Below are 26469 nucleotides of genomic sequence, written 5' to 3' on the forward strand. Positions count from 1 at the left end.
CACTATCGTTATGTCACTCGCGTATCAGAATAGCTTATGTGGACGTCCCTGACGGGGCGCAAACGTTAGGCCTGGTGCAGCTGTCGCCCCATCGAAGGGAGGTCTTCTGCGAAGGGCTGTTTCTGGTCCTAAAGCTTAATCCGCACATGAGCGCGCGTGTCCCCCTGCTTCAGACATGAAAAACGATGTCCTGTGCCGCGTTACATAAACCGCCGTGTCGACATCCTAGCTCACGTGCCAGATGTGACAGGTCGCGAGGAGCTCGCTGGCGGCTGAGGTGCGCCTCGCTGTGCTTCCGATCGATCCCCTGACGTCATTGGTCGGCGGCCCGCGCCGCCGCGCATGCCCCAACCTCCCACTCGCCTGCTTTACAAGCTCAAAACACCCACGCGTTGTACGCTTTCCATCTCCGCCTTTGAACTTTAAGCACCTTGAAGCTTTCGAGCGCTATAATGCATGTACGTTACGCAGGAATGTGGTAGCGGTTGGTGCGGAGGATTTGGGTGTTGGAAGTGTAACTGAGTGGTACCATCTCGCGTATCCATTGATAAATTGATCGACGAATACCTAGCGGTCGCTCTGTCTTCTCGGACGAAAATAGTATCAGGGATCATGGGTTTATAACATTTTAAGGTCAAAGGTCGGGAATTTTAACATTTGAAATGGTTGAAAAATATACCTATGCAATTATGAATGTTGTATTTATAGCTGTTGGATTCAACTTAAAAGCATATATGTATTAAATAAGTAAATAAAGATTAAAAACTATTTAACGATATGCCAGTAAAACTTTATATCACACAAATAATGGCAAACTAAAGTCATTTTTATTTTTAACTGTCATATTTTGATTGAAAAAATTATACGATAAATTTAAAATCTGGATACATTTGCTAAAAATTATTACATAAACATTTTTTTTTTATATTTCGCTGAATGTACAATTGCTAATTTCTAGAATTTGTTTCGCTCAAAATTTTTTAAATATTGTAGAAGAATATCAAGATGCATGACACGGTAAATAAATATCTTATAACATAACACACGGTCGTCTGTTCCTATGGCTAACAACTTAATATGAACTTAATGCTTGTGTTATAAGTAACAGCCGACTGATATAGCTACATTTATTATTTTGAGTGACTCAGCACGGTACAGCTGTAACTACTGAAGGTGACGGTGTCTGTATAACGTTTCTATGATATTTAATTTTTATATGGATGAGTAAGATAGGTACTGTGTACGTTACTAAAGAATATAGCCAACCCCTCTCTTCCCGTGGGTGTCGTAAGAGGCGACTAAGGGATAACAAGGTTCCACAACCATCTTGGAACTTAAGAAGCCGACCGATGGCGGGATAACCATCCAACTGCTGGCTTTGAAATACACAGGCCGAAGACGGGCAGCAGCGTCTTTGGTGCGACAAAGCCAGCCCTGCGGTCACCAACCCGCCTGCCCAGCGTGGTGACTATGGGCAAAACACATGAGTTCACGTTATTTTTGACGTAAACTTGTGGAGGCCTATGTCCAGCAGTGGACTGTATAGGCTGTAATGATGAGTAAGATAGCCAATATTTAATGAATTGTAAAAACATCTTCACCTATTACGACTTATATTAAATGAGCAATATATATATATATATAATCTGAATCTCGGAAACGGCTCCAACGATTTTCATGAAATTTGGTATGCAGCGAATTTCGGGGGCGATAAATCGATATAGCTAGGATTCATTTTTAGAATATGTCGTTTTATGCAATGAAAAAAATGGCATTTAGGCAATGAAAAAAAATGGCTACAATATCGTTAGAATACGAAGGTAAATTTCACAATTTCCAATAAAGTTGTAATAGCTCATGTGGGAAATCGGCCAGTCGGGATCGACTGATAAGATCACGGTTCAAATCCCCCTGTCGATCGGATTATTTTTTCCTTTTTTTTCTAATTGCACTCATGATTTTTTATTTAAATAATCAGTTCATATTTTTTATTATTATGTCGGTAAAATCGGACAATAATATTCATATATTATTCATATTTTATCAATATGTAATTCGTATTTAAATATAATTTTCAAAAAACACGATTTACAAAAAATACCGAGCTAAGCTCGGTCACCCAGGTACTTACGACTTAATACGCGTATAATGCGTTGACACGCTGACGTTGAAAGTTATTCTCATAAGTTACTAAAGACTTTCGTAACTTGCAAAATTAAATCACATACATTTACCTATAAATGTATATATCTTTTATGTTACTATCCTTTATGTGGCTAACCTATTAACTTAATTTTGTTATGTTTTTCAAGTCATTTTAATATCGGCTCTTAATACTGCCCTGTTGTAACAGTACTAAGATGTATAGATAGGAAAACCTATTACTGGCCTTATTATTGTTAATATTATGTTAAATGTCATATATATACGAATTGTAACGCTGTTGGTTTTCGAAAAAAAATAAAAATGCTTTCATATACACCGACATGATATGTATTATTGCGATACGAATAGTATTTGTAATAAAAATACTACTAACAGTTACTCGTAGGTATTTTATACGGCCAATGACCAGAATTAATAAATTTTGATTTTTAACCGACTTCAAAAAAGGATGAGGTTACTCAATCCGACCGTATATATGTATATATGTATATATATATATGTGTGTATATGTATATATATATATATATATATATATATATATACATATGTGTATATGTATATATATATATATATTTTTTTTTTTCTATGTTTGATCGGACATAACGTCGTCGTTTATGAACTGATTTTGATAATTCTTTTGTTGTTGGAAAGGAGATATCCCAAGGGTGGTACCATTATAAGGAAACCAGGATCTTACGATGGTATCCCAGAGAAATCGAGGGGAACACTCGAAAATCGTAGTGACGACTAGTGCGTTTGTTAACTTTTTTCGTCTACTTACGTTGTATTACTTTGTCGATGTAAATGAATTATATTTTATTTGATACGTATTTAGGCCACTCGATAATTAGATTATTTGGAATAATTAATGTGCTCATGTAAATTGTACTGTAAAAAAAACTTAAATAAACATTGTAATAATCAACATACAATTAATTTATTATAATTAGTACAATAATCAACAAGATTTATTGCATAATCTAAAGTGTTTCATGACAATCATAATATAAATTGCGTCGCTGTGCTCACTAAAGATACTAGCTCTAAATACCGCTAGTGTTTAGAAATATTACAATTACTGTTTATATCACACATATGTATAGCTGAGGGCATATTATATGCTCTGTACAATTATATCCCATTTTTATACAGACTACGCGTAAACTAGGTCTTGCAATCACTATTTTAAAAATGTATACGCAGTCATAAAGAAAAGAATATAAAAAAGTATTTGTAAATTAAGATAATCCGTCTGGCGGATGTATGGAAGACATGTAACAAGATCCGCGCGGCAGTGTTCCGTGTGGGCCTGGACCTGTGGCAGTGGTACCGCCCGCTCGACCCTGAAGGGAACTCGCTCATCTCTGGTAATTGTTCTCCCTACGAATTAAACAATACTCTCTCTTTAATCTTATGGAGCCCATTTATTTAAATCATAGGATACAAAAATTGGTAAATAAAATATCTCGTCTGTCGGAGAATCGAACCCGCAATTACTATTGTTCTTGGAATTTTATACTACTCCACCAGAGCGATTATGTTATATACGAGAAATTTAATTTTATTAATGTATTAACAATTATGCCATCAACTATATATGTAATTTTCTGTATATTCTGTTCTTAAATGCAATAAAGTATATATACCTAACAACTGTATGTATGAAAAAAAAACACAAAATTATAACTGCTACTAAGTATTATTGTAAATTTATTTATTTTCTAACGACGCAGAAAAAAAACGTAATGGGTACCATATTAAAATTTAATAGTCTCGATTTTTTTAAAGTGCACAGAAGTCCTTCGATATATTAGTCAGAAACTCGAGTACCTGGTTTGGCTTAGCTACGGCTCCAGTACCGATACACCCTGATATCAGTTCGTTTGATCAGAGTCGAAGTTCGTGTCGGTGCTGGCCGGTCCACTGCGAGCGACGATAGGCCTATCCGATGCAGAAATAGCACAGCTCGCCGACTACTTCCGCGCACAGGATGGTCGTATCCTCTACCACCAGCTGTGTCAGCTCATACACGGAGAAGGTGAGATGCATTTATCATCATTCATAGGCATTTAATTTATTCTTTGATTTAAAACTTTGGACTAATCCGTTGGCGCAGTTTGTAGTGGTCCTGCTTTCTGCTCCGCGGGGTGCGGGTTTGATTCCCGCTTGAGTCTATATGTAATATTTGTATTTATGTATGAATTATTTAGGTTTAAATAATATTTATTTTCTTATTGAAAACACGCAGTCACTTACATGAGAAACTATCATATTATGTGGGTAAAAATACAAAAATTGTCATGTCAAATTTATTTCGATGTATATTTATCAAAAAAAATTTTGCTATAACAGTCGGTTGTTGTCTATAACACAAGCATTAGGTTGGTTACCATAGGAACAGACGAGCGTGTGTGGGCGTGTGTGTTTGTGTGTGTTATAAGATATTTATTTATTTATTAATTCTGAAATAGCCGACACGGCCAACTTCGTACCGCCGTATTTTTTTTTCTTGAATCTATCGTTTCTTTTATTATTTTATTTTATACAAACCTTGTTATGACAATAATGAGCACAACAAAAAAAGAATTATTATTTAATTTGGTGGAAACATTTAAGAGATATATTTTTATATATAGATACATTAATTAATTTATTTATTAAAATATAAGACTTTTGTTCTACAAATATTTTTGAATATCATATCAAAAATTGACCGCTCCAGCGGGATTCGAACTCGCGTCTCCGACACGGTCAGTCGGAGACGCGGGTTCGAATCCCGCTGGAGCGGTCAATTTTTGATATGATATTCAAAAATATTTAGAATTCCTAATGTGAGGGTAACACAAAAATAAAATCGTACATATTTTGTTCTACAAGTTAGCTTTAGTGGGAATAAAAGAATGATAAGTATTACCTAATAGTTTAATATATAATATATTTTATATAGATCCAGGACGCGAGAAAACTTCATCAGACTGTCTACTAGAGGCGTGTCCACCGCCTCCGGAGCCCGAATGCCACAAGCTGGACCAGTGGCAGATGCGCCGCCTTTGCTGTCTGCTCGCCACTATTGCACAGCGTGACATTCCTCTCAGGCCTTACTTCCAGGACTACGAGCTAGTGGGTGGCTGTACTATATTGATATGACACTAGCTTTGGTAGTAGGTGGTGAAATTGTTTATCTTTATTAAGTTCTAATAAAGAAGCTTTATTTTAAATAACACCACACGACAAGCAACGATTTTTGAATAAAAAAAGAATCGTCAAATTCGTGAAACCTAGTAAAAAGGTATAAAAAAGCGCACGAAAAAATTACAGTTGAATTAAAAACATCCTCCTCTTTTTAATTCAGTTAAAAATAAATACTTAATAACGCAGGTGGCAAAGAACGATGGGCGAATAACGTTTGCACACTTCGCTCGTATCCTGGACTTCATCGGCATCATCGTCAGCCCCGAAGACTTCAACCTACTAGTGCGGCGCTTTATCAAAGACTCGTACACCATCGACTACGTCGAGTTCTTGAAAGCACTTGAAGCTGTCAAAAAGGAAGGCATTCAGGGACTTGGGCCGGTAGAATTGCCAAAGATTTACATTTACACTTTGTAATGAATTGTCTTGACGCCGCGTTGGCGCAACGGTCACAGCTATAGATTGTGCCGGTTGCGCTGGCGGTTGCGGGTTCGATCCCCGCACATGACAAACATTTGTATTGGCCATACAGGTGTTTGCCATGGTCTGGATGTTTGTGCAGTCCTTGTGGGTCTCCCCACCGTGCCTCGGAGAGCACGTTAAGCCGTCGGTCCCGGTTGTTATCATGTACACCTGATACCGATCGTTACTCATAGTAGGGAATATCTCCGCCAACCCGCATTGGAGCAGCGTAGTGGATTAAGCTCTGATCCTTCTCCTACATGGGGAAAGAGGCCTATGTCCAACAGTGGGATATTACAGGCTGAAGCGTAATGAATTGTCTATTAATGTACACAATATGTAGGTAGGTATGTATTGAATGATAAATAACAAGACAAATAAAGTACCTAAACGACAATATTGTAACGTACGTTAGTTCTTGAATTATTGAGTTGATTACTTTTTTTGATTGACACATACATAGGTGAACGAGTTTATTATGATACATAAAATAAAACATATACATATTAATAAATATACATATTTCTATACTCATATATTTCATTTTATAATCAAAAGGAAGGAAGGACCGTTGTATTGTTGATGACATGAACTAAAAGACAGTTGTACTAATCGATAGGCATACAACCATCCAAAAGCAGTAATCGACACAACGCTACCGAAGCTCTCCCGCCCTGAGATCGAGGCCGGCCTGTCTCCGAGCGCGCTGGGGGCGTCGGAAGTGTTCCACCCCGCGCTTGATACACCCAAACCGTCTCGTCATCTCCTCGAACTGATGATGCGTGTGCAGCAGTTTGTGATGCAGCGGCGGATAAGAGTATCTGAGTTTTTTAGGGTAGGTTTTTCATTTGTCACGTATACAGCTAGTAAGCTATATAAGCTTAAATTAATTACTTACGTAGTAGTAGTTTTTTATTTTAAATACGAAATGGTACATAATTTAGTGGATCTAAAACTGTAATAAGATTACGAGCATATACTTAAAATACTGTTGGTTTTTTAAACACTTAAAGTAATTACATTCTTAAATAAGATTTATCAACAAGCTAATTGAATTGTAATTTTCTTGATATTTTATTTTAAATGGAACGTACTATTACAAGTCGTATTATATATAATCTACAAATTGAAAAGATTTCGCCACTCACTGTAGGACTACGACCCTCTGAACAGTGGTCGCATCGCGCCACAGCAGTTCCGGCGTGCACTAGACGCCATGGGTCTGGGCGCCGTGCTATCGGACGCTGAGGCGCGTTGTGTGACGCGCCACTATGTTGACCACAATGACGGAGAACGCGTCTGTTGGCGAACCTTTGAGGACGACTGCGATCAAGGTTATTATCATCATCATTCATCATTTCAGCCTTTTGCAGTCCACTGCTGGTCATAGACCTCCACAAGTTCGCGCCAAAAAGTGTGAACTCATGTATGTTGCACATAGTCACCACGCTGGGCAGGCGCGTTGGTGACAGCAGGGCTGGTTTTGTCGTACCTAAGACGCTGCTGCCCGTCTTCGACCTGTGTATTTCAAAGCCAGCAGTTGGATGGTTGTCCCGCCATCGGTCGGCTTTTTTAGTTCCAAGGTGGTAGTGGAACTATGTTATCCCTTAGTCGCCTCTTGCGACACCCACGGGCAGAGAGGGGGTGGCTATATTTCTTAATGCCGTAGCGACACAGCTTAGGAAGGTTATTATGCCAAATTGATATTGTTACGAAGTTCCTCAATTAAAATAATGTTATCTCCGTCACCGTTTAAGACGTAGGGAGTCTCTCGTCTCAAGAACCTCATGCGACGACACTATCATCTGACGCTTTGGAACCGCAATTGACGAAAAACACGTGTATTTCATTTTTGGCAATATAATAATTATAGTCCTTTGTTTTAGTTAGAATCAACAAGTTAGGACAGTAAGAATATGCGATACAAGAAAAAACACTTCTGTTGGCAAATTTTGTCACAATAAGGCTAGCCGTAGTCATAGCAACTATGTGACATATTTGCATCACAATAACATAACAATGTCGTTTGTGAGGTCTAGATTTATTACGGAGCAGTACAGCCAAACGTTTATTAGCAATATAATATATTGTATAACTTTTTGTGTAGCAAGAGACGCACTCATCACCACAAGCATCGCAAACTATTCTAGTGTCCACTACACTCGCACGTCACAGTAAGAGGCGAGGTCTCGTTCGATTTTTACTCAAGTTCGATTCAAATATTTTTTCTGGTCTTAATGTATGTCCTTGTGGATATCACCGTCCTCTTACGGATACTACACTTTTTTCATAAAATGGAAATTAGTTATCTATCCACCCATAGAAGAATAGCGTCCTGGATTAAATTCCAACCCTTTCCCTTTATTGACAGGAGATTTACACATAAGTGTAACTAATACAGACTGATTATAAAACATGAAACATTCCAGTGTTCGCTATAAAAGAATTGGAGAAACACCCCGAGGTGTCAGTGGGCGCGGCCGCCGCTGCCCTGGCGGATCTACCTGCACCCGGCGCCCCTGAACAGCTTGACAGTGACATAGCACCAGCGGAGGCGGCTCTGCTGAGGTTGCGTGCTGCGTGTAAAGAACGAGCTATCGACCTGCGGCCTATGTTCGGAGATCACGATGAGTAAGTACCGGTAGCATGATACCGTACATAAACACCTAAGTACCGACGACGCTGTGTGCACCATGTCATGTTGTTTATACATGCACGTTGTTAATAATAATAGTGTAGCCAGTAGACTAGACTACCAAAGACCAAATGCGATAATTTCGTTGGAGATGTCTTGATGTGCACCGAATGCGCTCTTACCTCTATTAATAGAGTTGGGTGCAAAAGTCAGTTTATAGAGAGTACTAGCTGTGCTCCGCGGTTTCACCCGCGTTAATTTGAGGAAAGTAGTTGCCTATAGCCTTCATCACTATATCTCTATATCTTCTAATGATTGTCCCATAAAAATTCAACACACTTATCTAAATAAAAAGAATTTGATCGCAAAGAATTGTCTTATTTAATAAAAAAAATGTTTGGGTATTTCATATCCATCTGGGCGTTAGGTACTCGGACACGGTAAACATGGTTTTTCCCGCGTAAAACCGGAAAGCGGAAATTTCGGGATAAATGGAGCCTATATTTTGCCCCCAACCTTTTTTGTCTTCTAATGACTATCCCATAAAAATCGGTTCAGCCGCTACGAAGATAAGTCAACAGAAAGACAGACAGACAGACAAAAATTAGAGACTGCGGTACGGTACGTGAAATGATGATTATAATAATAATAGTAACTACGAAAATGAAAAGAACGGATCATCAAAGAATGTGTCGCAGTGTAGGTAGCATGCAAAACGTGCATTTCAAGACATGTGCAATAAATAGGATTTGGTCCTAAATACAGTTCGACATTTCGAAATAGACAATATCTGGCTTTGCGACTTGACAAATCAAAGGGTTTGACGGTGCACACAATTTTTCATGTAAAGCTAGAACGTCAAGTTTGAATTACCATCTAATGACCAGGAAATACAGGCACCACGCGTGCCCAAGAAATTTGTTCGTATACTGGAGCTAGTAAAAACCTGTATTCTTTAAGTAATTCCAAACACCTGTGTCTAATTTTTTTATTAGATATAGCTTCTGCGCGCGACTTCGTCCGCGTGGAACAGAGGCGCGCGCAATACTTGATCATTATTTTGCTGCGATGTTATTTTAAAACTGCGATATCTCCTGAGATACTCATTTAAATCGAATTATGTAAAAGGCTATTATGTTTTAAATTAAATAATTGTGATGAATAAGGATTTATTTAAATAAGGATTAATATCATGTTTATAAAAACATCTTCACAAATAATGCATCATTTTAGAACAAACTTGGTTAGCATAAAAAAGGTTATAGTGAGCCAACCTTAAAAGATAGATATATGATATAGAATATGCTGTCGCGGACTTTTTTTGAGACCTTTTAAATTTATACTATTTTTGCGAAACTTTAACTGTTTTCACAGCGCACGCAGCGGAAGCTCTCAAAAGGAAAAAAGAACCCCCGATTTTGAAACATTCTTCATTGGTGCTCCGCTCCTTTTGGTCTCAGCGTGATGATATATAGCCTATAACCTTCCTCAATAAATGAACTATCTATCACAAAAATAATTTTTCAAATCGGACCAGTAGTTCCTGAGATTAACGCGTTCAAACAAACAAACAAACAAACTCTTCAGCTTTATAATATTAGTATAGATTAGAAGGCAGAACAGCGAAGTTCTAAAATATATACCATCGGCTAGAAGGACAGTTGTAGAGAGTTTTAGAGTTTTATTTTTTAGTTACTTATTGTAGAGGTTTTACAGACTGGATAGTTTACAAATAAAATATCCTAGACTTCGACTTTGTACTGATGTTTTCCAGTTCGATGAACTAAAAAAATTTAATTTCGTTAGTCATACTTGACAGCACCAAAGATACGTTATACTGAGAAAGCTTATTTTAAATATTCTTTGTTAACAAAAAATAAAAGATTAAAGACAATCCATAATAATTAAAATATTTGCAAACTAAGGATTCAAAAAGTAAACTAACATAGTACTACAAACCTAAGGTGTTTGTGTGGATTAGTTCTTAGGAATCCATTCATATGTAAGTTTATTACATTATTCATATATTGTACTCAACTAATTTAACGCTTCAAATAACTGTTCTGCCTTATGAGTTTGACATTTCTTTCAAAAAAAATTGAGAAATGAGGCAGGGTACAGCAGGAAATTTCCTGCTTAGAATATGGAGCAGCCCGACTAAAGGTAGTAGCACCTCGACCTTTACGGAAAATCACAGGTAAATAATACTGTTTTCAAGCAGTGCTGTGTTCCTGTTGATGAGTAAGATAACCAGGTAACCAGAATTCCTGGGAGGAATTGGGGATAGGGTCGGCAACGCGCTTTGCGATGCTTCTGGTGTTGCAGACGTCTATAATTACTATCAGGTGAGCCGTACGCTTATCTGCCGACATAGTTGTATAAAAAAAAATAATAATAATAATTTAGTTTTTTTGTTAGTTTCTGATAGATTGTTCCCTTTATGTCAACTAGCTAACCTTATATATCAACTAGCTAAGTATAGCTAAATATTTTCAAATCACAACCATCACCATCTATCGCCTTGCAGAGGCATATACAATGTTGTTCAGTGGCTCGAGTAGTACAGTGCTAGCCCATGGCCAGACGCAGCAGCGGGCACGTGTCGCGCGCCCAGCTGCGCCGCGTGCTGGCGCGCGCCGGCGTGCTGCTGGCGCCGCCGCAGCTGCGCGCGCTCGAGCGGCGCCACCTCGACGACTGCGGACTGAACTACTTCGCGCTGCTCGACGAGGTATAGAGGCATCCGTATTTGGAAGCTACTTTAGCTCCATTATGCAGCGTGCTCGAAACAATTTTTATTTTTACTACCAGATTACCCAAAAGCTGATCAAGTATATAAAAAAGAATGAAAAAAGGTTTTTCAAAATACATGTAAATCTAGATGTATTAATTTTGAAGCGAATAAAGGTAATTAGTCGTACTTAGATAGTCCTTTATTTGTATTGCCTATACAAATAAGTATAATCAGTTTCTCGTTATACTTAGGTTAGGTTATACTTGATAAATGACGTAGTTAAAGATCTGCTACAGTCAGTCTATAAGCCTTCGCTAATTACGTTGTCCACAAGTCACGTAGTCAAGACAATTCTCCATTTTTTTCAGTTGGATGAGAAACCAGTGGAAAGTGCGACGATAGCTCGCGCGGCACCGACGCGGGTGGCCGCCGCGCGCGGACCTGACCCTCGCGAGACTGACATCGTGCAGATCTTGGCTAAGATTAAAGGAAAAGTAAGTTATTTTTTATAATCAAAAGATTGGAAATGTATAGGAAAATCTATTAAAAACGACCTTCCTTGGCGTAATCAATGCAAGAAATAGATTACTGTTAATTTTATTAAAAAATATATTATATTTGTTTATTTTTATTATTATTTTTTTATTCATTTTTTTGTGTTGCTACGTTTTTATATGTGAATCTATTTTACTATGTCTATGCAACAAGGACGACATGTGGTTGTTGCATTGGCGGTTGCGGATTTGATCCCCGCACAGTCGTGACAAACATCTGAAATGGCCATACAGATGTTTGCCGTGGTCTGGGTATTTGTGCAGTCCTTATGAGTCTCCCCACCGTGCCACGGAGAGCACGTTAAGCCGTCGGTCCCGTTTGTTATCATATACACCTGATAGCGATCGTTACTCATAGTAGGGAATATATCCGCCAACCCGCATTGGAGCATTGTGGTAGATGAAGCTCTGATCCTTTTCCTACATGGGGAAAGAGGCCTATGCCCAGCAATAGGAAATTACAGGCTGAAGCGTATGCAGCAAGGTAATAAATAAATAAATAAAATTACATTACCTATAAGTACCTACTTACTATACCTACAGGAAGGTCGACTTACATAACAACATTCCTTCAAATTGGGGTCCTGAAGGTGTTCTGAAATTCCTAGCCTATTTTTAAATTTGACTTCGTTTAAATAGACGAGCTATTTTGATAGACTCATTCCGTATACCTTTCTTGAGCTCGTAAGCACGGCTATGATTTACAATGAAAAATATTATACGAGAACTAAAATTCGTTTTCATGTGCGACTTTTTAGTTGTATGTAAGATAGAATTAATAATTATTTTATTCACTTTATAGACGTTTTTAGGGATAAGAAAAATAGTATTGGACGGTAATGGAAAAGTACGTTACCTGAATAGATCGTAGCCATCGTAGGTATATTAAGACAAAGAAAAAATTTAAAAAGGGCTAAAAATTTTTTTTCACGTAAAGCGTCATCTATAACACCTACAGACCCCCCCCCCCCGTTCGAAACACTTATTTAAATTAAAGTAATAATTGAAATTGATGTTCCTAGTTTTGGCATCTTGCTCTTTACACTTTTCGCAGTATATTTATAACAATATTATGTATATCCACCAAAATATTCATTGTTTTGAAATAAATAGTAATAATCGCATTGTAAACACGAGAAGGAATAACAAAATTGTAACTCCAAGTTTCCGACTGCGAAAAGTAAACGTTTCTTTTCTGGGTCATGGTATTCGCATGTATAATAAAATACCATAAACGATTTTGGAATTGTCTCAACATAAATTTAAAGTTTTTATTAAAAAAAAAATAGATAAAGCTTATTACTCGGTGCAGGATTACATAGTTGATAAAGATGTGTGGACTTAGTGACGCTGTATTTCATGCAACATGTTTCTAATTAACCGACTTCCAAAAAAGGAGGAGGTTCTCAATTCGACTGTATTTTTTTTTTTTTTTTATGTATGTTACATCAGAACTTTTGACTCGGTGGAGCGATTTCGACAAGTTTTCTTTTAATCGTAAGGTGGTGTGTGCCAATTGGTCCCATTTAAATTTATTTGAGATCTAACAACTACTTTTCAAGTTATATCTAATAATGCGTTTTTACTTGACGCTTTTTTCGTCGACCTACGTTGTATTATACCGCATAACTTTCTACTGGATGTATGGATTTTAATAATTCTTTTTTTGTTGGAAAGGAGATATCCCAAGTTTAGTATCATGATAAGGAAACCAGGATCTGATGATGGGATCCTAGAGAAATCGAGGGAAGCTCTTGAAAATCCGCAATAACTTTTTACTAGGTGTAGGGGAGAAGTGGCATGAAAGAGCCAGTTTACTAAACGGAGCAAAAAAATATACTTTTAACGAAAGAAATAATATTTTTTTGTGGTAAAACTATTATTTATTTATTCAAGTATGTCATATCATGCGAAAAAACCTTAAAAACATTAAAAAAATCAGTGATGTATCCATTTTAAAAAAATGTGTCTTTTGGCTGTTTCATAACTTTTCGGTATTGAAAGAGCCACCAAAAGTTATGAATAAGCCAGTCAGTATTATAAAGGGAAATTGTTAAAATTTTGCAAAATAATAATTATTGTTCTATAAAAAAAAAAAACAAAACAACATTTCTAACAAATCCTTTTTATTATAAAGTAATGACTTTTTAAAAAAAAATTATTCTATCACTCATTTTAAGTCATTAATCCTAACATATTATTCAGTCATACCTATTATAATATATATAATCTTAATATATTAGAGGCGAATTATTTTTCATTAATAACAATCTCAAAAATGTAACAAACAAAAAATTAATATCTTCTATCAAAAACAACATCGTTAAATCTTTAAGAACTTCAAAAAAAAATATTGCTCACTTTAATCTTTAAAATCTTAACTATGAATTTGCTTAACTTTAAGATTCAGACTTTTTAGGAACTTAAGAATATAATATCATTTTCTTAAAATTAGAAACGTCTTGCAAAAGAAATTAAATTTCTCCTTAATACCACAGGATTCATGAGCCCAACCAGAAAAAATTTTGCACTTAAACCAATCTTGATCACTATTTTCATATGTTTGGTGACAAACTACACAATCATCACTATTTTTCTTTGCTTTGGAGGTTGGTTTTCTTCGAACAACATATTTTTTTACTTCAGCCAATACGATAGAGTCAGACAAATCAGACTCATCTTGCAGTACGGAATTTTCTTGATTTGATGTTGTATTAAGGGTTTTTATGGACTGTTTTGTAGTCAGTTTCTTAATATTTTTTGTTTTTTTTTTGCATTATCCTCTTTCTTTTCTATTTTTTTCTTTTTGGCTGTGTCATTTACGATGGCAGACGACATTTTTCTGTTATTGCGTGTTGTGTTTTGTCATGGCAAATGCAGGGTTATGAACGAGCCGGTTACGAAAGAGCCAGCTCTTTTATGGCCCATTCACCCGGCTCTTTCAAAACTTATTCTTTAAAAAACTATAACCTTCAAAATAATAACAATATCAAAACTTTAACGACACAGTTATTACGCAGCTGTAAAGCTAAATATATCCACAAACTCAGTCTACAATCCATTTACCTATATTTATTTACAATAAAATATCAAAAAACAACTTAAATGAAGTAAAATACTTACTTTTTAGTGTCAAAAACTTTAACTCGAGGCACCGGCGTCCGTTGATACCGGTGAACTTTCAAATGTTTGTAGGTGACAGGGAATCAGTGCTGCCACTTAAAAATAAAATCACCAAGCAAATCCACTCCTAAATTACCGAAATAATAGAAGTGGCTCTTTCAAAACCTGGCTCCTTCATGCCACTTCTCCCCTACCGATTTTGATAATTCTTTTTTTGTTGGAAAGAAGATATCCCTAGTTTAGTACCATGATAGGAAAACCAGGATCTGATGATGGGATCCCAGAGAAATCGAGGGAACTTCTTGAAAATCCGCAATAACTTTTTATTAGGTGTACCGATTTTAATGATTTTTAATTTAATCGAAAGCCGAAGCTTATCATGTGGTCACATTTAAATTTCATCGAGATCTGATAACTACTTTTTGAGTAATCTTTGATAATGCGTTGTTACTTGACTATTTTTTCGTCGATCTACGTTGTATTACTCGTCGATGTAATTGAATTCGGTTTTTTTTTCGTTTGCGAGCAAACACAATTATTTTGTACTAAAACACAGTTTATATATTATTTACAAAAGAGTAACTGCGGAGTTTCTTGCCGATTCTTCTCTGCAGAATCTACATACCGAATCGGTGGTAGCTTCACTTTTACAAAAATAATAATTTATTTTTAAAGTTTTAATTTGTAAAATGACGATTCGAAAGTGCTCTTGGAGCCTATTTGAATAAAGCTATTTTTGATTTTGATTGACACTAAAGATTCTTACAATCAGTTTACACATCGCTTTTGCTTCTTTACACAATTGTTATCGTTCTTCGGCAGATAGTACGCGAGGGCGTGCGTCCGCGCGAATTCTTGCGCCAGTTCGACACGCGCCGTGAGCTCGTGGTGACACGCCCTGATTTTTATCGCGGCCTGGCCGCCGCTGGCCTCGCACTCACGCCTAACGAAATGGACACGCTCATGGAGGTGTAAGTACTAGTAAATGACAATTTGTACACCATAAAATTAGGATTTTTAATTTCTTTTCAGTGTGATCGAAAGGTTCGGCACCGCACTAGCGATGCTTCTGGTATTGCATCTAGAAACTACTGTAATCGCTTACCACCCCGTACCCGTACGCTTCTTTACCGACTTACTTGTATAAGAAAAAGTATAAATTAATATCATTGGTTTTTTTGTGTCGTAAGTTTTATGTCTTGCTAAAAGCCTACTCAGTCAACTACTTATACAAAATTAGCATGAGTCACTTAACGTACAGGTTCAGCGCGCCAGGTCGGCGGAGTTACGTGGAATACGAAAAGTTCTGCGAGGCGGCAGGCGAGGCACTAGCGGTCGGCGGGTTAGAGCGGGCGCCGCTATTACAGCCCGTTCCGCACGTACCACCTCCACAGCCTTCTCCACACCTCGACTACGAAGAACGGGCGCTTGTCGCTGGCGCACTCGCCAAGCTTGCTAAATTCCCCGACCAGCTTTCTAACATACTTGAAGTATTCAAGGTAAATTATAGAGCCTCATACAATCATATAGAGTAAGAACATAAAAAAGCCCTAGTCTATAACTTTATATTTTCGGAATATAGTTATAAGCTGCCTTTTTACTATGATGTTTAGGGAACTAAGTATTTTAAGACTGGATTAGTTCGTTATTCAACGACATCAATAAAGTACAAATTTTACTCATATAAAGAATTGCTAAAATATTTTCTAAGGAAAATATTCTTACGTACAATTTTTACTTTAGCAGCTGTTATCTATCGATGGTCTCAACTTGCAGGTATCCAATCAATCAGAAAATAATAATGGTCTTGGGGGGCTTGGGCTTTCAATGTTTATTACTTCTTAATAATTGTGTTTGCTCGCAAACGAAAAAAAAAACCGACTTCAATTACATCGACGAGTAATACAACGTAGATCGACGAAAAAATAGTCAAGTAACTACGCGTTATCAAAGATTACTCAAAAAGTAGTTATCAGATCTCGATAAAATTTATATGTGACCACATGATAAACATCAGCTTTCGATTAAATCAAAATTATCAAAATCGGTATACTCAGTAAAAAGTTATTGCGGATTTTCGAGAGTTTCCCTCGATTTCTCTGGGATCCCATCATCAGATCCTGGTTTCCTTATCATGGTACCAAACTAGGGATATCTTCTTTCCAACAAAAAAAGAATTATCAAAATCGGTACATCTAGTAGAAAGTTATGCGGTACCTATAATACAACGTAGGTCGACGAAAAAAGCGTCAAGTAAAAACGCATTATTAGATATAACTCGAAAAGTAGTTGTTAGATCTCAAATAAATTTAAATGGGACCAATTGGCAATTTGGCACACACCACCTTTCAATTAAAAAAAAATGTCGAAATCGGTCCACCCGGTCAAAAGTTCTGATGTAACATAGGAAAAAAAAAAATACAGTCGAATTGAGAACCTCCTCCTTTTTTGGAAGTCGGTTAAAAACCTAGTTTAGTGCATCTACTGTATAACAAGTATAAGAAGACTTGAATTTCCCGTCAAAGGTCCCGGGTTTTAGAGCGCCGAAAGCCGCATACAAGGGCACAATTTAAAAATGACCAGCCAATAATCAGAAATGGTGCGTAATTGTTATTGAGCTCACGGTAAATTTCACCCGGGCGCTGCATAGAATACTCGGTTCTGTTCCCCGCGTCTTTTGGTCATAGCATCGCCAGATACAATTTACGATTTATTCTTGTCTAAATTGGGTAACTTCATGATCATCAGCTGTTAAAATATTTAAGTATTAATAATTTCACGTATATCTTGGTTTCTTCAATTATGTCTAGACATCACAAAACTATCCTCTTCCATCGGTGTTTTCATAATATGTCCTGTAAGTATTAGCTATGTGCATATGTCGCAGTTGACAAATATATGACAAATCGATATTTATTTGTCACTCTGAAGAAAAATCATAAGCAATTTACTCGTCTCATTTTCACTTGTTGCTATATGGTTGCTATCAACATAGACAAGAGCCAAAAAAATATATTAAATATTTTTTTAGACTGATTGCTAAAATTATATTAGAACCACAAACGGTTTTTTTTATATATATATTTTACGTGGGTAGATGGTCCGCCGACAATTTTATCCTATAATATATAAATACCCACAATAAAATTACAAACAAGAAAACTACTAATAGTAGTTACCGTTACTAGAACAGATTATCTATGGCAGGGGTGGCCATCCTGCTGCTCGCGAGCAACATGCGGCTATGATAGGATTATTTATAGCTCTCGTTTACCTACATAATGTACATACGTTCCTTTCCAATTTTATTATATTTGAAAAAATATATTATAGTTCCGTAGGTATCTAGGTATATATTTCAATACTCAGAAGGGAAAATTTGTGAAATCGACAAATTATATAAGATTGATCAATATTGACTAACCAGGATGTGAAAGAATTATATACTGACCAATCAGTCAATACTTTTTAATTGGTAATTACCTACCTACGTTCCCCAATTTTAAAGAATATTAATCAAGAGTACCTACATACATATGTAAAATAATAATTTCATTTTTATTAATTCAATTCAATATGTATGTATACATATTTTGTACTTACGTTTTCAATATACTACCTTAATAATTTCTGTAAAAAAAATCCTAACTTAAGAAATATCCGTATTTAATTGCGGCTCCCGAAAAAACTCTTATTTACACTGTGTACTATATTATATACATGTCTTTAGGGCAATGGTTGTATTGATTTAATGTATATAGGATAACGTTGTGTAACGAATAAATCATCGCTGTCAGGACGCAGACCCGCAGCGCTGCGGCTCGCTGCCGCGTTCGTCGCTGGAGCGCGCGCTGGCGAGGCGCGGCCTGCTGGAGCTAGTCTCTGCACGAGAGAGAGACGTCATATACAAGTGTTTCGGCTACCGAAGAGGATGTAGGGATGAGGTACATTTTTTTCGAGCCATATCCTTCCATATATAGGCACCATTTTTAGAATCACTAGTATTATGCACAATAATTGCACTAAATTATTTAGTCTCACAGCCCAGAATCTAAAACTTATTATCGAACATGGTACGAAAGAATCCTTGGGTTGTGATTAAACTACTTTTCAATTGATAGATAATTTTGATCATTTTGCACTGCTATGTATATAAAGTAATTTCTTGCTGACAGGTAAACTACAGGGCCCTTTGCAACGCGCTTGATATACTGCACGCCACATCCAGTGCACAACCATGCTGAAACTTCTAATAAAATATTTTGTAGATTGATGTTGAACCTGAATATGTATTACAAAATCATAGATGAATGTTAAGTTTTTTATTCACAAAAATGTGGTCGTCGGTATAAATTTAGAAGACAAGAGATTACACAAGAGTTACCATATTTATTCTTATTTGATGATCCATGTTAACTTAGGCATATTACTAACTACGAGCTATGAAATTTTGTTAAGTCATACAAACACCTACAACAGTACAATTTATATTATTCTCCTAAACAATCACTGAACAAAACAATTTTAGTGTACAGTTATCATTACAAAATATTAAATCTATTTTTATTCGGAAGAACGACACAGAAATGACAATAATTGTAGAAAAAGTTCAGTACTTTATTGAAACTATTTATTGTAGTTTCAAATTTTAAGTTATAAGATAGACAAAAAGTCGATATTTTATTTACATATTTGTTTATTTCGACATACAACTTGTACATCTCCAGAAGTTTGTTCATGTCCGATCACTTACGCTAATTTCATTCCTACATAAGGAAGAAATTAGTTTGTATAAAATACATGATTCTGATTTTCCATTCGATTACCAATTAAAAATTACAAATCTACAACATTTTCTGCATGAGATCCAGAACAATCATCGCGGAGTGGAGGGCGGCCGCTCACATAACGCACACATACACGCACGCACTCACACGCGGCCCGGCGCGCCGTCGGACCGCGTCTCTATACTTTAAGCTCTGTATAATTATTACTCTAGGAATCAGTTCAAAAGGTAAGATTTCGATAGTATTAATGTCAAAATTGAATCTAATCTGCAATAATACTCAAGTTAATCTATAAATCCATACTATATTATATTATTTTAATGAAACGATCGCTCCGGGATACGGTATGCGGTCATGTCACATAAGACAACGTACTTTTTTATCCTTAAAAATTTCTTAAAAAGATTTCTTAAATTAATTATGTGGAATGGAAAGTCGCGTCCCCGGCGCGGCGGCGGCGATGTGGCGCTGCGGCGCGGGGGACGCGCTCGACCGATCGCTTAACCTGCAACAACACGGCGGGCTTACTCCACTGGCACTGCACCCTACGTGCTGGCGAAACAAATAGCACGCGTGAAGCGACCGAGCTAAACAAAAATTTAACTATTCGTGTACTTCACTCAAAGCTTGTAATGTTACTGTGTTTACTTTTATATTACAAATAATGGAATTATTTTAGGAGGAATTTCCAATTATGTGGTTGGCATCGTTCCCAACGAGCGAGATGCCAAGAGGTGAATAATAAAAAACGAAACGATGGGAGAATCGCGTCATAATATTCACCTTACTATTGGACTGAGATGACTATCGGCAGGTACAGGTTTGTGTCTAGTAGGGTTGGTGCCTCTGGTTGGCGCGCCCACCGCCGCCCCCGCGCTGCTTGCCACCCTGGTAGCCTGCTGCAAGAGGTCACGGTGAGGAAATTCGAAATCATGACATTCAATTTGTATTAAACAATTAACGATTAAATAAAAATATTAAAAATCAAATCGACCGGTGTTCGTCATGCGAGTTATCGAGTAACGGTACGCTCACACGTAACGGAACAAAACCACAACTACAGTTCGTTGAACTTGTTGAACTCGAAATGGCAAGGTTACAAAAAATTGCGACTGTATATAAAATCTAGACGCACAACTAAAAACTTATCGTATGTATACTATTCAATTGAAAGATATAACATGATTAAAAAAATTGTTTTTGAAAAGAAATTTTAAGCCAAGATAATTATTTTTGATATTAAAGTCAACAGATGAAGTTTTATCTTTGAGATACCTAAATGCAATGACAGTGTGTAAGCGTATCTTCACGCAGTCCGAAGCTAATAAGCAGATTATTTGCTAAATAACGAATATGTACCAATTAACGCAAAAGAAATCGCTAAAATAATTAAGCCTACAATATGAAACGATTTTTGTTGAAAATCTACAGCAATTTTTTTTAAAGAAAAAATGTTGGTCCAATTTCAAAAGCCATAAAAGGTTACACTCCCATATAAGCTCAAATGAAAAATACTACATTAAAATATATGAACACGCAAATTTGTATAAAAACATTCAGCAAAATCTGTATATTTTTTTACTAGTGAAATCAGTAAAACTACAGCTAGGCGAAAGTGAAGAGGCAGTGAAATAAAAAGGCACAAGAGATTAAGGTCTCAGGTCACGGGTGCCGGCACATTGGCAACAGGAAAAATTTTGTTGAATGTCTCTAGCACAGTCAATGTTAACGGCAGAGGTGACCACTTACCATCTGATCGGCCCTCTGCTTGTCTGCCTTCTGTTTCTTCCATAAAAAAAGAAAAAAACATTATTAAACTTCCATTTAATTTCCACTTTATCTTCTTTCTTTGAACAAAGATTGTTATCATTTAGATCTATTTTGTGTATTTTTAATTAACAATCCATTGTTATTTAGTTTCATAATATTATGTAGAATCAATATAATTTGATTTTATGGTAAATTAGTTTAGTAATTCATTGCCATAAGTTATATGCGAATGTTTATTTTAATATATATTTGTGTGCTCATGTAATTTAATTAATTTTGAAAGTAACTTTTGGTACAGTTAATGAACCTTAAAGCAATATTGAATAGTGTAACCTCATATGTATGTACAAATATTACTTTTAAAAGAAATGTTCCTTTTAGGTCTACAAGTACATTAACAATTGACTACCATTTTTTTTTTTTTTATTATTTAAGTATTAGACTAAACGATAACATGATAAAGCTGAAATTAGTTACCAGTCGCATTCACACATGCATTATTATCCCAACACTATTTGAGATTTACGTGAACGATTGAACGGATGAGATGCAAATCAAACGTTTTGGGTACGTGTAACTAGCGGACTACGATCAGACTACTCAAAACACTGGTTAGTGATAGTTAGCGGGGCCAAAACGTTTGCGAGACTACTGGTCTGTTTCACCGGTTGCCGGTAACGCTGTTTAACAGTTGACATATCAAACAGATAAGTTTATAATGATTTTCTTTTTCACCATAGAAATCCACTCTCTTTATGAGATATATATTCTCTATTGGCAAATACAAATCCAAAAGCTTTATAAGGAAGTCAAGTCCTAATGGCAACAACTTCCTGTTGGCTATTCGTAACTTATTTGCGGAATAAACTATCCACAAGCGGTGAAACAGGCCCTACGTGACGTCCCGCGGAGGGACGGCAGTACCTTTCCCGCGTGGAGCCGCGCGCGCGCCGTAGCCGCCCTCGTACCCTCCGTACCCGCCATAGTCTGCCGCAACATAAGGACATTAGTCTCCAACTGAATGCGGCGCCACGGCTCCTAACACTCGGGTTCGTTTTATGCGACTTACTCATCTCTAGCTCCAAATATCCTTGTGTTATTGGTTCATTATCAGATACATAGAAACTACTAGTTCATTATTTCAATAAATTATTACTTGTTGAATTAATTCCTAAGTATCGAATCGGCATATTTAAAAATAATCAAGTAAAATTAAGTCTGCCATCTGATTTGTAAAAAAATTACACTTTACATTTATACTATATTTAATAAAATTACTGGAACTCAAGAATATTTCGAATTTTTTTCCAATACGATTATGAATGTAATTAGTACTAGTGTACTCTAGTGTACTTATTTCTCGTGCTAGTGTTCTGCAAGCTGCGTCACCTCGTCGCATCGTGTGGTCGGGAGCATGCGTGTTAGTGACAGGGAGCGGGAGCGGGCGGGGAATATATGGAAACACATTGATTTTTTTGGTAACAGTGCTTTATTCAAAAGCTTCATCATATCTTTATCACTTTCACAATGTCTCTCCATATATTACCCCAATTACCCAAATGTAGCATGTGGCGAGAGCGTTAATAGGTAAATAAAAAATACCAAAACAAAAAAAAACTCGGGCGACATTGCTACATATGTCAAAAGTGGTATTACAAATGAACACTTATAAAACTTAAGGCGGTAACATATATGTACAAACATAGTACCTAGTGAAACAATGATAAAGAGTGATCGATAGCTGCGTGGGCACTCGCTACTGCCGCTGACATACACGAGGGCGGCTCGCAACAGTGATGCAAATTAGTGGAAATAAACTAAATAATGCAAATTAAAATGATTTTTCGAAATGTAATAACTATGAAATGATTTTACTTCAAAATTATACAGTAGCAAGATTCCTAACTATGAACTTTATCAGAATAAACTGTCGTCCCGACGACAATCACTACACATTATCTCGATAGAATATCAATGTAAATACGCAGTTATAATAGAAAAATAAATATTTTCTACTCACTAAGACATAATCCTAAGGTTCACGCGACTCGATATCTCCTTATCGACAATTACACATCAGCGAGGAGGTATCTCAAGGACGGAGGGCGGCCCCACTACGCTAACCTAGCGCGGCGGGCGAGCCACGCGCCCTCGCCCGCCGCCTTACTCTACGTTTACATTCTAGGATCAGGTAACATCAGTCGAGGTAATGTGTCGGTGAGCAGGCCGGCCTAGCCGGCTCACTAGTGCTGCTTGCCGCGTTTACCGTAATTGGGGTATCCGGAGTAATCGTATCCGCCGTAGCCCCCGTAGCCGTCGTATCCGTATCCGCCATAGCCGTAGCCGTCGTATCCTCCGCCGTATCCTCCCTGGCCGTATCCATAGCCGCCGTAGCCTTGATTGCCCCAGGCGCCCTGGCCGCCGTAACCCCCACGGCCCCCGCGACCGCCCCGCGCTCCCCTACCCCCGCGGCCTCCACGTCCTCCCATTCCCCCAGGACCGTCGGGTTTTGGCGTCGCCCTTTTGACGTCGACCTAGAGGATGAAAATATAGATTAGAAATTGGTATTTTAATTTAAATAACATCATTAACATAAAACTTGGACAAAGCCAACTACTTACCTCCTTACCCCCGATGGTCTGTTTGGGTGTCTTAAGAAGTTCATTAACCACCTGCTCAGATTCAAATGTGATGAAACAGAAACCTTTTCTTTGGTTCTTTGTCTTGTCAAATGGCATCTCAATGTCTATAACCTGAAAGTATGAATAAAAATTTAATTAGATTTCAAATGTTCAGCCAAGTATTTCGTTAACTTCACAAAGGATTGTTTCAGGGGCCCGGTTTCATCTTCACAATCAATCTAGATAAAGTTAATCTCACCAAATCCGGAGTTTTCATCATTAAGTATTTCATATAGATAGTTATATATATTAAGCAGATACGTACTGTTCCAAAGTTGTTAAAGAAGGTTTTGATTTCGTCATCAGAAATTTCACTGCTGAGACCTCCAACAAATATTTTGCCATGTCTTGCTTTAGCCTTTTTGGGGTCTACTTTTTTGTTGTTGATGGTGTGGTCCCCAGCCGACATGACTTTATCAATAGAGTCTGGTGCCTTGAATACAATAAAGGCGAAGCCTCGCGACCTGCCTGTATTAGGGTCTGTCTTGACATTAATACTCTCAATCTCTCCATAAGCACTGAAGTGGTCACGTAATTCCTCTGCAAAAGAACAAAAAAAAACTGTTTAGTCTCAAAATTTTATTTAAGATTTAATGAATTATTACAAATATTTAGTCAGTATCGTGGGTAAAGGTGTCTTCAAATTATTTCAGAAGCAGAACTGAAATGCTCATCATGTACAAAAATTGTTGATTTTGAATGAAAAATATTAATTTAATAATAAAACACTTACTATCTGTCGTTTCCCAGCTCAGGCCTCCCACAAAAAGTTTTCTGTAAGCACACAATAAAGTTATCAATGAGAAAGCACAAAAGAACGAATTTGCCTCACTTTAGAAACTGACTTAAAAATTACAATTTAACATTAACACTAAGCAGTACTTGTTTACAGTACTTTACAGCTACTATTTTGTTACAAACAAACTCCAAGCACTGCGGCAAAACAAATTCAGAAACCTGTAAGTTACAAAAATTAAACTGCAAATTTAACATTATCAAGACAACGAGAAATGAAAACAGAATGTTACAGTGATATCGCAAGATTTGAAATTGGCAAGTGTGAACGAGGCCCAAAGTTAAGTGGCCAGACAACAAGTCAGTTTGGTCGTTGTTTTACTTTAGTGTGAGCCCTCGCGGATATATACCATGACGTCCTCCGGCGGCAGCTGGGGCGGCGGCGCAGGCTCACACCTGCAGAGAGACAGGGCGTTAGTAGCGCTCCAAACTGACCGCGGCGCCGAGGGCCGATCACCCGACGCCATTGTTCGGCGCCTAACGCCGTACGCACTACCACCGATTTAAAATCTTGCAAGTCGCTAAATAATAGCTATACGGTCCACGCCCGATCTTTGACCGTAACATTCAAACCACTAATCGAATGTGAAAAAAAAATCTGATGCAAAAAATCGATAACGGGACCGCGCCGGCGGGAAGTACGAGTGACGCGCGAGTGACGCCATTTTACGAAGAGCGGCTACAAAATGATTTTAATAATAATTGTAACCTGAAATTTAGCTGAAATAAGAACTACGACATTGATGACTTAATTTATTACGCGAAGAAACCACTGCAAGAATAAAAACATTGAATTTTGAAAATACCTCATGGATTAAAATAGATTACAATGCCGATAGTGATAATATGCCGCACCGACGCCGCCATTGCGGCAAGCGTTTATTTACTGTGAACACAAATTTACAACGCAAAAGGCTATTTATAGTTATAGCACTTATAATTTTACTTAGATTAACAACAAAATACGATTCCCTTTTGAAGTAGTCCAAAAGAAACTGTTTTACCTGTCGTCATCGCGTCCCGGGGCATCAGCACTGTTATGTTCTTGCCCGTCACCTCCACCGTTCTCCGCATTTCCATTCACTTGATTTTCAGTAACGTCTTGTGCAAAATTATCGTTATTAGCCATTATTATTACTATATTAGACTTAAAGTAACAATAAACTAAATCTAAGGTCTAAGCACGACCTTCAACGCCGAATGCCAAATGCAGAAGAATGAAAGAGGGCGTACGATGAGTCGGCGCGAACTATTCCGTAATGTTGGCTAATAGCAAAGAGACGCGCTTTTTTGCAGACATTTTTATCCCTTCTATGCCGACAGCCAATCAGAATAGCGAAATATCTATAAGGTCAATGGCACGTACTGGTATCAACAAGGATGCAATAACAAATAATACTAAGTAGAAACGAGATAGATAGATTTGGCAAATAATCAATACTTTTACCAACCTTCAGAAAAAAGTACCGCCGATAGCTTGGTATTGTACGTTTAGAAATATACAAAACTTAGTATTAAATAATACAATACTTAAATAATACGAGACTGTTTAATTATATTTGAACAATTAATT

General features: G+C 37.0%; 2 protein-coding genes and 1 non-coding gene across 8 annotated transcripts; 1 reads left to right on the top strand and 2 right to left on the bottom strand.

Moving 5' to 3' along the window:
* Nucleotides 1–1005: 1005 nt before the first annotated feature.
* On the top strand, nucleotides 1006–19175 carry LOC123657546. Of its 3 annotated transcripts, XM_045593070.1 has the most exons (14): nucleotides 1006–1017; nucleotides 3410–3533; nucleotides 4058–4204; nucleotides 5114–5286; nucleotides 5545–5739; nucleotides 6440–6655; nucleotides 6974–7154; nucleotides 8250–8451; nucleotides 11039–11183; nucleotides 11555–11680; nucleotides 15686–15834; nucleotides 16125–16362; nucleotides 18661–18807; nucleotides 19039–19175. In XM_045593070.1, exons 1-14 carry the CDS (start codon nucleotides 1006–1008, stop codon nucleotides 19105–19107), a joined length of 2124 nt encoding a protein of 707 aa, XP_045449026.1. In that variant the 3' UTR covers nucleotides 19108–19175. The 3 variants fall into 3 exon arrangements, 1 of the variants encoding a protein (XP_045449026.1); XR_006743723.1 differs by lacking the exons at nucleotides 1006–1017; nucleotides 3410–3533; nucleotides 4058–4204; ... (8 more) ...; nucleotides 16125–16362; nucleotides 19039–19175 and adding an exon at nucleotides 18043–18338 and having other exon boundaries at nucleotides 18661–18752; XR_006743722.1 differs by lacking the exons at nucleotides 1006–1017; nucleotides 3410–3533; nucleotides 4058–4204; ... (8 more) ...; nucleotides 16125–16362; nucleotides 19039–19175 and adding an exon at nucleotides 18043–18401 and having other exon boundaries at nucleotides 18661–18686.
* Nucleotides 19176–20440: 1265 nt separating this feature from the next.
* Nucleotides 20441–26139, bottom strand: LOC123657547 (RNA-binding protein squid). 4 transcript variants are annotated; one of them, XM_045593071.1, is made up of 8 exons: nucleotides 25901–26139; nucleotides 24835–24875; nucleotides 24367–24641; nucleotides 24042–24173; nucleotides 23687–23954; nucleotides 22345–22407; nucleotides 21400–21435; nucleotides 20441–20549 (listed from the first exon to the last, which is right to left on the bottom strand). In XM_045593071.1, exons 1-8 carry the CDS (start codon nucleotides 26023–26025, stop codon nucleotides 20479–20481), a joined length of 1011 nt encoding a protein of 336 aa, XP_045449027.1. In that variant the 5' UTR covers nucleotides 26026–26139; the 3' UTR covers nucleotides 20441–20478. The 4 variants fall into 4 exon arrangements, with proteins under 4 accessions (XP_045449027.1, XP_045449029.1, XP_045449028.1 ...); XM_045593073.1 differs by lacking the exon at nucleotides 21400–21435 and having other exon boundaries at nucleotides 20441–20546; nucleotides 25901–26136; XM_045593072.1 differs by lacking the exon at nucleotides 21400–21435 and having other exon boundaries at nucleotides 25901–26136.
* LOC123658125 lies at nucleotides 24714–24783 on the bottom strand. Its single transcript, XR_006743838.1, has one exon. It is a non-coding gene; the product is annotated as a small nucleolar RNA snR61/Z1/Z11 (small nucleolar RNA).
* Nucleotides 26140–26469: the final 330 nt, after the last annotated feature.

The sequence above is a fragment of the Melitaea cinxia genome, chromosome 11 (assembly GCF_905220565.1).
Source record: "Melitaea cinxia chromosome 11, ilMelCinx1.1, whole genome shotgun sequence".
NCBI classification, from domain to species: domain Eukaryota; kingdom Metazoa; phylum Arthropoda; class Insecta; order Lepidoptera; family Nymphalidae; genus Melitaea; species Melitaea cinxia.